A 13,621-nucleotide genomic window follows, 5' to 3' on the forward strand; every position below is an offset into this window, starting at 1 on the left:
AAAAGAAGAAAGAAAGCATAAACAGTAAATAAGATGTAGTAAGAAGTGGTCTTACTGTGATATGTATAAAATAAATAAAGTGTGATGTGGGTAGGAAAAGCAAATGAACTCTTCATCCACATCCAACACATTAGGAATTCTTTCATATAAAGTTATATATAATTTAGAACCAATGAACTTGACCCACGGTGGTCTGGACTTGGTAGTCTTTGCTAAGAGTCTTGATCTTAGCTTACAGTCAGCTAAAATGTGCCTCTGATGAGAGCTCAGTAGGAGACATGAGCTGATTCAACAAGTCACAACGAGGGCAAATCCAACCAGTTTGGGTACAGTAACAGCAGTCTTCTGGTCTTTAATGAAATACAGTGATTTAAATTTTTTTTTTTTTTTTTTTTTTTTTTTTTAAATTTCATTATTTAGTCACAGGAGCAGTCATGCACACATAATCTTATTCCATATTCCATTTGGCTTAATACCATTTAAATCACCAAGAGGTGTCTTGTTTTACCCACGCCCATCTTTGAAAACCGGCCCGACACTCCGCGTCCTTCTGCCGTACGTCAATAACAACCGTCGCGAAATGGCGTGACGGCGATGACGTAAATGAGGAAACGGGAAATGGCGGGCTTGTTTGAAAGGAAGAACTCGTCGCCGTGGTTACCGAGAACAGTGTCGCTCACCGAGAACGTGTTTTAGATGAAGATGTGACGAAAACATTTTAGTAGATGGTGAAATAAACACACTTTCCGTTTGAAGAATGCCGTGACGCTGTTCGAGGGACCGAAATTCACGCGGAAAACTGTCGACACCTGACGAGAAACGGAAAAATAGACATGTTTAGTAGCTGATGCTAGCCTCGTTAGCCACATTAGCAGCGTCTTGTGTTAGCGTAACACAGCGCCGTTGCTGCTGTGTTGATATCTGCCTGGTTAGCAGTTTATCTAAACAGGTACGTGACCGGCTGTGCGCTGATTTACTGGAGACGCTGTCCAGCGAGCTCGCTTGTCTCCTCCTGTAAACGTAATCTGTGGCAAGAGACACGTAACGTTAATTCGGCTGACGTCCAGCGGTGGAAAAAAAAAAAAGTACTCACATCCTGCACTCGAGTAAAAGTACCAAAACAACAAGGCGGTGTCCTCCGTCACAGGTCTGGCGTGAGAAATCCCACTTAAGTAAAAGTACGTAAGTGTCACCAGCTAAATGTAGTTACGTTGTTAAAGTAAAAGTCCTGGTTTGGTCCCTGTGAGTGATTCACTGTTATATATGACACCGTTAGATGATCAACACTGAGGTGTTAGTGTGTAAGTAGTGTGTTTACTGCTGTAGCTGCTACAGGTGGAGCTTGTTTGAACTTTATATCCAGTTTTAAATAGAGGGACGGCGGATACATCTGAGGGAGGGGGTCGTCAGGTGATCACCCGTCTCAGAAATATACCTGAGCCCAGTACTTGAGTGAACGCACTTTGTTACTTTCCACCACTGCCAACATCAAATACAAACATACCGTGCTGGTATTGCTTTCAAAAGGTCAAGCTCCTTTCCAGTTAAATGTGGTATCACTGACAAAATACTATCAGGTCATGTGCTCCATCTGTAGAATCATTTTAACTACTGCCACAAGTGTCAGGCATGTTTTTCATCCAAACTTATCTGAATTTTCATTTTGATTTCTTGCAAGTCCCAAAAATGAGCTCCAAAAACGGCGCTCGTGTCCTGGTTCTGGAGGAGCAGGTGGAGAGTTTATCAGATGAGTTATTGCAATGCCAGGTATGTATGATTGTGTATTCAGAGGCATGTGCACATACTACTGGATTGCATTATCAGCTATTTGCAGATTGTATTGCTTTATAAGAAACAAAAGTGGTTTGAGGACTGCTTCAGCATAACCTGACACCATTCAATCAAATGTTCTAAAACAATGATATTTACTGAATGTATTGATGACAGCAAGTTTAATCATAAAGTGTTTAGTCATGTTAAGAATTGTTCTGCTCTCTACGACTCTCTAAGACTTTGAGCGCATGCACACATAAAGAGCAATGAGCAAAAGACATTAGTCTTGACCGTGTTTAAAAATATCAGTGATCATTTATGTCATGGGCATGTTAATACTTACAATTGCCAGCACCTCTAGCTCTGCAGTACACTTTTCAGCATTTGTAGTTTCTGTTAGACTTTCTCACTTTAATGAATTCCAAACCAGTTTACATCTTTATTACTATTGTTTTCACTTTTACTCAAAGACCTCACCTGAGATACGAAGTTTACACGGCTTTGTTATGTAACACCATTAAGTATATAATAAGGATTTCTTTGAAGGTAACAATGCATGCTAGAGAGCACATTAGTCAGCTGTTTCTCTTTTTTACTCAAAAGGCCTAAACTCAGGATTATAGTTTTAAAATCTATGACTCACTCACAGATGACAATTGAAATTGAAAAGCATATCTATTCCAGGTAGGTAAAGATGAACATATTTTAGTAATTTGTGTAAAGCATATTTAGTTAGTTCCAAAAGTATGTTAATGCCCCGACCGCATCCTATTGAATACTCAGCAAAGACATTAAATAATGTGCAGCACCCCCACGTTTTCTCTTTCTTTAAATAAATACAAACACAGGCACAACATGCTATTGAGCGGATCTGAGAAGCTTTCATCTTCACTTTGTGAGTCAGGGATTGAGGCAGTCCTTGCATACTCACCACCAGGTGGTGTCTAATAACATGAGTGAAATGATCCCAGCATTTCTCACTTTGCATAGCCACACTACCTTGCTATACAAGTAGGTAGACAGTTGTGGGGCTCAGCAGATGAGGTGTTGCATTTCAGTTTTTATAGATAACACCAAAAACATCGGGCTGGAACATTTGTAGTACTGCTGTAACCGCACGTGAGCCTGTTACTCTCTTTTATCTTCTGTATGAACTTTTGCCTGACTTTTGAAATGAACTTTTACTCTGAGAAAATGTTTTCCGTTTCATTCCATGAGTTGTGTGAGTGACCAGACATCTTTACAAATATCTATGGAGGCGCAAACCCATGAATGCACCAACTGTATGTAATTCAATTAATAAAAAAAAGGAAAGTAATGCTACTTATTCACTACGAGTAGTATGTATAAGTAGCAGCTAAAATGCTATTGACATAATTAAAAAAGTCACAAATTGACACAAAGGTTAAGCCGTCATTCATTTTTTACTTTATAAAATTTGCATTTACCACTGGTTGTAAATTAAAAAAAGATCAAGATTTAGGTAAATGTTTGCCAAGTTGTTCCCACTGTTGTGGTAAGTACATTCATTTGTATAATTGCTTGCAAATTTGTCACTTTGTGACCTGAAAATGTTCATATTGCAAATTTAATATCTATGAATTTTGCTGAAGATATTTTCAAAGCATAAACTCTGTGTACCATTTAATATTTATAGCACTGCTCTTAATTAATACCACTGAGAAGGCCTTTGTCCTGCTGACAATTAACATGCAAATGAGAGATACTTTAAACAGTCACACCATTTCTTAGATGTTTTTTTCAGTTGTAATGCAGTAGATTATGGTGCGGCTAGTTTACCAATATACTTTGTTCACTCACTTCAGACTGACAGTTCCTGTTGCATTACATTGAACTGACTTGGAGACCGTCCTTGGTGGTCTCGTCTAGAGTAGAACATCAGTGATTCTGTATGTCTAATAAGGACCTTAAGTTGTAGAATGTACAATTTAAATAGTGGCATTTGAATACTACTGATGTCTTAAGTCTTTGGCATGATGTACTTCAGGACAGCCATTAACTACAAAGAGTCTCATCTGTCAGCCAGCAAATGTTCCTGCTAGACCATGCTAATTTTACTAATATGTGCTGAATTCCAGTGGCTCTCTCTGGTATGTTTAGCCCATGGTGTTTCTGTGTCTGGATTCAAAATGAATAATTCAGCGATCATCAAACACACATTCAATGCATCTTTAAGTACACATACGGCAGAGGAGAGCTCTTGATGAGGGTCCTGACTGAACATTTGTCTATGGAATGGCTAATGGCAGCCAAAGGCCAGGCACATGGAGACCGCGTATTTCAAGTAAACCATGCTGCTTCATTTAATCGTTAGCTGCGTTCCAGGGTTGATTTGGTGAGATCTCTATCCCCCTTCACACTGCTCCCTCTCTGTATACACACATACACACACACCAACACCAACACACAGATGCATATAGAGATCTAGTCTAGTCCTTCCCACTTTATATGTTCAGCTCATGATCTTATCAAGGTCTGCTTCTGCCATTTTAGTAAATAATTGATTAGACACTTTTGAAAAGGGGGTTAAAATTCATGTACTAATTGGAGACCAGTAGATTCCAGTGGGAGGGATGACTTTTATCTTATGATGATGTGAACATAATTTATCAGATAATTTTATATTAAGTCGATTTGGTATAATTCTGTCTTTTAATGTCAGAAAATGTAGTTTTTAGATGTCCCTCATTAAATGTAATGTAGCTTAAAAATGTTTGAAAAAGCAGTGAGACAATTTGAATTGGAAATGTGTCAGGGAATGGCTGGGTTTTCCTACTTGAAGATGACTCTCTCTGTCATCAGTTTTGAGTTTCTTTGGGGCTAGTTACTTTGGAGCTGTAGTGGAAAACATATCCGCCGAGCAATTGATTAATAAAGAAAATGCAAGCTCGACTGCTGTGTTTTGATTTGGATCCCAGCTCTCCCCAGTCATAAATAGTGCATAATGACAAGTGTCAATGCTTGCTCCCCTTGAGTCGAAGGTCACATCTCAGCGATGGAGATTACTAAGAGAGGCTCATGATTAGAGAGGGCAGGCCAGATAAAAAAATATTTTGTACAAGATGTTTAAATTATTGATTGACTGTCGTATGCTAATGTCACTCAGCATCCTATTTCATTTTTAGTTTTTCTAGTGAGAAGAGCTGTGATGTGTTGCTGCTTTTCCTTTTCGGGATTCATCAAAATCTAATTCATCAAACAGGATTCATTGCGGTTGAGAATAACAGCTGTTGACTTGCTGCATCCTTTATTTTCACAGGCAGACAAGGAGTTTGTGTGGTCCCTGTGGAAACGCCTGCAAGTGGCAAATCCAGACTTGACCCAGGCTGTCAGTCTGGTGGTTGAGCGGTGAGTAGATTCATCTTTCACATTGCTACCTGAGAAGCTCAGCAGCTGAACATTCCTTTATCTCACCAGTGAAGAAAAATATGTGTGAAAGTCATTCGAGGGGTGTTTTAAAGCACCTTGGCCGTTCTTCTGGGGTTACGACGGTATCTGGTGCAGATGCTGATTTAAGCCCTCTTATCCCCGGTCTAGCAGTTCAAACAATGGAAACCCTTTTAATGAAAACGCTCTTCCTCTGCTTCTCACATGCTGGACAGTTGAAACAGTCCTGCCAAATACTTGTCTTTATCGGATAAATTGTGAGCTTGAATATGACCTCTTTTGTGGGATGGCTGAGCTACATGAAAAACAGTGGCATGGGAACTTTTGGAAAAGACAGAGGTTCAGGCTTCTTCCTGATGATGCATGTTTTGATAAATTAAATATATTCTTCCTTATTAGGAACAAATGTATTTGACTTTAGATTGTCTTTGATTTATCACTAAAGTTTGAACACTGTTTGTGTATTCTATTTGTTCCAAGTTTCATTAAATGTATGTAAAGCTTTATTCAGTACTTTAGGGGATAGATTAGAGTCATATTTTCTCCATCACTGGTGCATATCACATACTTTTCAAGGCCTGTCAGTTGTTAGTAGACCCTTAATAGAGGTAAAACACAGCAGCATGCACACAGCTCCTCAGTATCTGCGCCTCTCACTTCTACTCCACACCCTCTTCAGTTCCTTATAGCCCCTTAGGAAACCCATCAAAGTATGTTGGTCCGCTGAGACTGGTGAGGGAACATGCACCCAGAGAGTGTACAGTATGTGTATTGTATCACCTGATGCGCAGGAGGATATTGACATGGTAATTGTGTCGACTCCAGTCAAGCACTGGTGCCCACTGGGAACCGCCATTCATCCCTGTGTGGATCTTGTAGAGTGATTGGTTGGTTGCTCAGGACATGGTGAACACATCCCAATATGCGAGGAGATGCGGCAAGGCCTGCCTGCGTTCCAGCCCCTCCAGGGATACCAGATACTTATTTCAGTGGTTACCAGGGGAGAGGGCTGATCAGAAGAGGAAAAGAGACGATAGAAAAGGCCTCAAAGATGGGAGGTGTAGAAGTGATGAGTGGAGGGAATGGATGGTCCCCGGTGGTCTAAAGCAGTTGAAACAAACAGGTCCCCAATTGCAGCCTTGTTGTTGTCTCCCTAAAAGTTCATTATGATAAAAGAGGTGCTAGTGGGCTTGAGAGAAGGTTCAGAGTTGTTGCACTAGTTCTGCTTTAGTAGTGAATGATTGAACAAAACATTTCTTATCATTCTCTTAAAGTTTAGCATCAATATGTATGAAAAGAGTAAATATAAGATTGCTGAAATGTAAATGGATACAAAGGAATCTTATTTTTTACTAAGAGCAGCAGGTTAAAAAACACTTTGAAGCTGATAGTTGTAAATCAACATTTCACAAGACAATTACAAAGGACTAGCTCTATATTAAAAGTGAAGATGAATTACAGAAGCCATATGATATCGGACAAAACAAGCTTACCAAAATATTTTATATACAAATTCCTGATATTTCAGCTTATCTTTTTCTTTGTGTCTACCTATATCTATGATTCAAAGTTATAAAACAATTTGATTTAAACAAAAATTGAGGAGTGGGGATGCATTTTTTATTTACTCTTCCTTCTAGTGAGAAGCACAAAGCAGAGATTAAGGACAGAAAAGTGTTGGAGATCCTCCAGTCCAAAGACTACAAGATACAAGAGCTGGAACAGGTACAAATATTTACTTGACCAATTCTGGAAATTGTTTGTAATGCCTCAATTTGCATGTATTACGGTAAGTAAGAAAAACAGAGCAATATACTGCAAATCTGGCCAATGATCAGGTCCACTGGACCATTTCTCCTTACCAGATGCTCTAAACTACATCTCCAGAATAAACTAGTGAACTAACTACAGACATTTCTTGAGTATACCTTTTATTTTTTTTGACATTACACTTAAACTAATACATTTTTTGTTGGGGTATTATATTTTTCATGGTCCTTTTTTGGCTTTTCTTTTTGTTATTACAAACAGTATTCTGTTCTTCCAATTTTATTTAAATGCCAAAGGAAATAAAAAAAAAAAAAGTATCATAAGAATATTCATTAAGCAGAATCTGTGTATTTTTTAACTGTATTCCTTCAGCTCTTTATGTCTCTCTCTAACACTTTTCTTTTTGCTTCACCCCTTGAGTAATATTTATTGATGGTGTGATGGCTAATGATAATGACATCACTAATGTAATTTACTTCAAATCATCATCCCTTCACTGGAGCATCTGTCAGTCTCCTTCATTAGCGTCCCTCATCCAGAATTGTGTTCATTCTTAATGAGAGTGGCTGTAATGGAGTCATCATCTTGCCAGTGTTTTTTGACATTCCTCTCCTCAGCAGCCGTAATAGTAGCTTATAGGACCACAATATATCTAATTATGGTCAACTTTATTTGAATGCAAGATTTTACACTTTACAGCGCAAGCAGCCAACACACTGTTCACCGTTTCCCCACAGGATTCACTCAGAAGTGCACAGGGACTCCAAAGTCCTGTATCATAGCCCTCTCGATGGTTGTGGCCCTCTTTCAGTTACATCTCCATGAAGTCTGCTTTTAATAAGACTTGGATAAACTAAAATCTTAATTCATCTGCAATAATAAAGCTGTTAACAGTAGCCTAAATTAATGGCAGGCAGATGGCATTAATTAGCCACAAATTCTTCATTAGTTTATGCCAACTTTACTGTTTCTTCCACTGTGTCAAACTTGAAAACAAATCCTCTGTGCTACTACAATACATTTAAACTCACCAACATTTAGTTAAGGGCCCAAGAGTGCGAAAGTCATAATGTGGCTTATGTGAAATAAAACTATTCCTGCTATTTTCTGCTTGAAGAGCTATAGATAATTCATAAATTACTCTTAATCTATACACCTTTATATAAAGTATAAACCAATCAATAGCATCTATGTCCAGTGATGATGGTCCGCTGAGTCCACATAAGATCTCACATTTATCTTAATGTATCTGCTCTCCCTCTTTGATGATGTCTTTTTTTTTCCCATCCTGGTCTTCTCTGCTATTTTCCTTCCACCTCTTTCTCTCTACTTTTGTAACATAATTAGCTTTTCATTTTCAACTGCACAGGGAGTTTTCAAATGCTAGTCTTTCTGTCCTAGACCTCTTAACGTGGCAGAACCACTCTTTTTTCCCCCCTCTCTTCTATCAATTGCGCGCTACTGGGGTTCAAATTGTTCTTGCCTATCTTATTATCAACGTTTGAATTTATTTTCTGCTCCCCAGTATAAATCTCTATTAAAGCCCTTCTGTTCTTAGCATGGCAAGCTAGAAGTAGCAAGGAACGCTAAATCCACTATCTGGATATATCTGAGTGATTTCCCTCAACATGGCAATTAATTGCATCCCAGAGCTCAGTGTTATTTGAGAGGAGGGTGTACCCACAGAAGGCTGTGGATTACCAGCCAATGCCAAACCCCAGCTGATGCAGTGTTAAGAAGCCAGCCTCCTCCCACTAAGGCCACAAAGACTGCCAAAAAACATGAAGTGAACATATACCAACATCAAAAGTGGGTGGTCATTAAATCATTGTACCATTCTTGCTGGGCTCTAGTTTGGTGAATCTTGAGAATCATTAAATTGGTTATCAAGGGGCCTTATTATGTTTTGTAAGTCACTATTTATTTTTGAAAATACTTTAAAATGAGGATCAGTTAGATCTTCATAGTTGTACGTGTGTAGCGGCTTTCTCTTTACAGCCAACCATGAGTCCATTATTCGATCAGTTGACAGAAAATTAATTGGCTATGGCTTTGATAATGGATTGTTAAGGAAGTCAAATTTAAAAAATACAATTCCAAATGTTTGATTGTTTTTGTTTCTGAAATGTGAAGATTTGCTGCTTTACCCATCTTCCCTGTAAACTGAATACTTTGGGGTTTTGGCCTGATAATTGGATAAAACAAAACACTTAATGCCATTACTGTCACCTCCAGGAAACTGTGATTGGCATTTTCTGGTGCTTTATAGACCCAATGATTGATTGCTTAATCAAGAAAACATTTAGCAGAACAATTGAATATAAAATTAATTTCTGTTACAACAGGGTAAAACACCATAGTAAAAATATTTTTTATTTTTTTATTTTATTTTTTATTTTTATTTTTTCTATTTACAGTTTGGGGGCAATCAGGTTTAAAATGGTTGATTTTATGTTGTTCAGACCTTAGTCAGGGGGTTATCCAGACTAGTTTTGATTGAAGTTTTTCATGGCTTAAATGCATAATGTAACCTGTCCCCCCCACCCCCCACATATCTCTCTGTCTGTCACAGAAAGTGACAGTCCAGCAGCAGGAGATTAACAACTTGGTACAGAGGAGGATGACGGAGGAAGAGGAGAGTGCTTTAATGAAGAAGGAGCTGACAGCTCTGCGTGAGCAACTGGTCAATAAGAGTCAGGAATTTAAGGTTGGTGGAAAAAATAATATGTGGCAGTCTGGACCTCAGACTCAAAAAGTGTCTTTTCTGTGTCACCGAACACAACAAGAGCCCCGTGGCTAAAACCTCAGCAATTGAATCATTTAGAAGAGAGAGGATTTTTCAGCCCCCTTGAACACAGTCTGTGTGTCTATGCGTCTTCTTCTCTCGTTTTCACCCTTGCTCCGTCTCCCCTTTTCTTGCTTTTAGCTTTCTTTCTTGCTACTGACAACAGAGAATACTTAACAGCTGGGAAGTCTGTGTGTGTGTGTGTGTGTGTGTGTGTGTGAGAGATAGAAAGAGGGAGCCAAAGGAAAGCAGGTTGTTAACTTGCAGATAAATACTTAATGCTTCCTTCAGAGGGGGAAAGTGAAAAGTGTGCATGTGATAGTGTGGCTTCTCCCTAATTATGCTTAGATGGGACACGGCTATGATTAATTGATAAAGGAATAGTCCTTACACGGTCTTGGTGGGGTCTCAAGGCGAGAAATCGTGGGGGACAGCATCAAAGGAGCCCTAGGTTGAGTCTAATGGGGCTTGTAGCAAAAACCATTCTCATTAGGAGCCTGTCATTAAAGCTGACTGACTGGCCCCTGTACCTACATGAGCCCAGCTCTTGCAGCACGGCTCGGGCCGCACCAACCAACATCTGGCCGCGTGGGCCCAGTCATACAGCACAGGTGACCTTGGCCAATCAGCGACCCATGCAGGGGCTCCCGCAGAAAAGCCGGTCCACTGTTTACATATTCATTTTAGCCTCAACCCCATGGGTTGCTTCTCTTTTCTCTTCAGCTTTCTTTTTCATTTTCTCAGTTTGAATCGCTCCTTTTTCTTTTTCTCTTCTTTCGTCACCGTTGTTTATTTGGCCCGGTTGACCCCCCACTCTCTTTCTTACACACACACACACACACACACACACACACACACACACACACACACACACACACACACACACACACACACACACACACACACACACACACACACACACACATCTCTCTTATCCAGGAAATGAAGACAGAGTGTAGGAGGAAAGAGGAGGAGGAGCGGCAGGTGGTGCAGGCTCTAGAGGAGGAGAAAGAGGGATTAACTTCCCGCTGCGCCGCCCTGCGAGCTGACCTGGAGGAGAAACAGAGGCAGGCCAACAGCCAACAAGACCAGAGGGATGCTGCCCAGGCCAGATTAAAGGTATGAACAAGGGGACAAGTCTGTTCAGACACACACACACACACCTTGAACTCTCTGATCCCTCACACCCTTTCCTTGTCAGCTTGTGAATATAAAAAGATCTCTGTAGCAAAGCACAGAATTGAATATGCAGGGACTGCATTCAAAGAAAGGGAAAATTCAGGTTTAACGTAGGGGAGACAGATCTTCCTGGGTTGGGGTGAAAAATGAATTGAGCTGACCACAACTTAAAGGAACTTTGGTGAAGTTGTGTAGGTTCAAGAGTTTGTGGCTCCTGTGGGTTTTCTGTCATTCATTCTTCCACAAGCAAGCAGGATTGCTCCTGTCATCAATCTGAATCAATGCTTCTCACCTCTGTGGGTACGAGAAATACAATGATTAAACTGTGACATAGACATCAACTAATCAAATGACAGTCAAAGATTTTCACATTTCAACATGCTGCTGGTTGCCATTCCCTTACAGAAATCAGCTTCCTGCCAAAGCTGGAGTCTCAGGATGTGAGAACTGCAGAAAAACTTCACATTCCAGCCCCTTCCTTAAAGACTAATCGTTATGAAACATATTGCTCCCCTAGTCAAATGAAGTCAGACAGAAAGTCTTGAATAAGTTAAGGCTGCCGAGTAATTACACTTGGACGGGATGGAGCCCAGCGACTAGTATATGCACATCCATCACAGCCTAAGACACTCCACCTGTTCTGCATTTTTTTGTATCATACATTGATTTGAAAGATGGAGATGGAGAATACGGGATGCGCGGGGGTTACATGATGCCAATTTGTTTGACATAGCAAAGATTTGTCCAGGAATTTATCATTTAATGCAGTGTTGCAGGCATAGATAAGATACACATAGTTATATTTTAAACTGAACAGGAGTGGAAAAAAATATATCAAGAAACTCAATACCCTGAAGTTAATACAAATGTAAGGAATCAGTCACCCCATGATGTATAAATATACTAAATGAATATGATTGCTGCTGTGTTCTGTACTCTGTGGTTGTAGCATTTTTTTCATGTCCTTTCTAATTTTTCATGACTAATTAACTTAACACATGGCTAATCCAAGGTGTTGTGACCTGCAAGTGTTTGATGCCATGTAATCTACTCTGCTCTACTGGTTTCTTCTCATTAAGAAAAAGCTGTCACTAACACCTTGTCTACACCTACCACATAGCAAAAAGCACACAACAGCAGCAGCTGCAGTCTCACAAAGGTATTTTAGATTTTTCTACAGTGTTACAGCCAGTTTGCTCTTTGAATAAGTCGGCCTTTAATTTTGTCAAACTATCTTGCAACAGACTATTCTAAGTCTAAAATGCAAGCCATCCTATGCCAGAGATAACGTAAAACTCGGACTTAGTTTCCATGCTAAGAATCAGGCATATCTGCTAGCTAATTGTGCCCTGCTGTCACATTTTTTTTTTTGCAGTTAGTTGTTTAGATACTAAGTTTTTTTGTGTTATGACACTGTTTGATAAATTTACCAGTAAACGTGTGAGGTGTAGACAGCCAGTAAGAGCAAGGGAATGTACTATGTCCAACATATATATCCGAATGAACTATTTCTGCTTCCATTGGAGAGTATGTAAAGTAAACCACACTGATCTGCTGTGGATTGAAGACTGGGTGACAAATGAAAAATGCTAAGAATACAAATTTCTTAAGAAATCTATTTGGGGAAAGTATCTCACATTTCAGATTGTGTCTTTGTTTTTCTAAAAGTTCTTTAACGTTCTTATTTCTGTTTCACACCAGGATCTGGAGGAGGAACTGCACAACGCGTGGCAGGAGCTGTCTACCTTGCAGAGCCACAGCAGCAGTCTTGCAGCCCAGCTCTCTACCAAAGAGAGAGAGGTAGCATCGAAAGAGGAGCGACTGGATCGACTTCGGTGAGCCGTAGCCACTGAAGCAGTGTCTTTCTTACTGTCAAAACCACGTCCTCATAGCTGATATGTATTGGTAATTGAAATAGTTAAAGCAAGTATGATTCTGTCCTGTGCACATGTGTGAATACCTCACTTTACATGGGTTACTGCATACAGGAGTTAGTATATTGCTCTCTTTGCTGTGAGGCTTGGGGGTGACACAGATTTCTTCCAGTCTGGCTCACCTAAAGCCACTTGATAAGCCCTGCATAGCGGATGTGCTTTAAAAGAAGGAGAAAAGGGAAACAGGGCAGGCTTTGGCTAAGCTGTAGTCGATATGATAAAAACTGTGAGAACTGTAGGAGCCTTAGTGGTAATCTCAACCTTTTTTAACTACTTTTCTATTTTAATGCCAGAGGCGCTCTGACATGTCAGTCACACCAGAGCTGTAGACTGTTCTTAAGGTTTTAGCTGGGTGAATAAAGATGTCCTTATAAATTAGAGGACTGCTTTGTGATAATTCTATGGGAGGACGCAAAACAAATTTCAGAAATGACCTTTGATGCTGATGAATGTTGTGTCGTTGATAAATTAATCTATTGTTGGTAAAAGAAGGAATGTTACAAATGTATCACTGTCCTTGATTCATTGCAATAGTTTAATAATCTGATTTTATTTTCTGTACAAGTTTGTAATTGTTATTGTCATGATTATTTAAGAATGTTTATTTGTGGATTATGTACTGACTGTAAAATAAAATTTTCCTCTAGGGTAATGATAACCATATATAAATTTGTATAATTGGAATTACGTACATATCAAACTTTTGACTTTTTGAACAGATTTTAAACTTTTAATGTTATTTTAGAGTAAAACCCAAATTATTTCCTGTCCT

The 13,621-nt window shown here is 39.4% G+C and overlaps 1 protein-coding gene across 1 annotated transcript in view; it reads left to right on the top strand.

The window, feature by feature from the left end:
• The first annotated feature begins 684 nt into the window (after positions 1-684).
• Positions 685-13,621, top strand: part of cntln (centlein, centrosomal protein) — an 83,493-nt gene continuing 70,556 nt past the window's right edge. Inside the window, exons 1-7 of the mRNA XM_069167201.1 lie at positions 685-1,178; positions 1,679-1,767; positions 5,054-5,142; positions 6,822-6,906; positions 9,524-9,658; positions 10,676-10,855; positions 12,617-12,750. Coding sequence (XP_069023302.1) covers positions 1,687-1,767; positions 5,054-5,142; positions 6,822-6,906; positions 9,524-9,658; positions 10,676-10,855; positions 12,617-12,750 — 704 coding nt within the window. The 5' untranslated portion in view covers positions 685-1,178; positions 1,679-1,686. The remainder of the gene's footprint in view (positions 1,179-1,678; positions 1,768-5,053; positions 5,143-6,821; positions 6,907-9,523; positions 9,659-10,675; positions 10,856-12,616; positions 12,751-13,621) is intronic.

Source organism: Embiotoca jacksoni, unplaced genomic scaffold, assembly GCF_022577435.1.
Source record: "Embiotoca jacksoni isolate LCO1_2020_lvr unplaced genomic scaffold, fEmbJac1.0.p SCAF_4, whole genome shotgun sequence".
Taxonomy (NCBI): Eukaryota; Metazoa; Chordata; class Actinopteri; family Embiotocidae; genus Embiotoca; species Embiotoca jacksoni.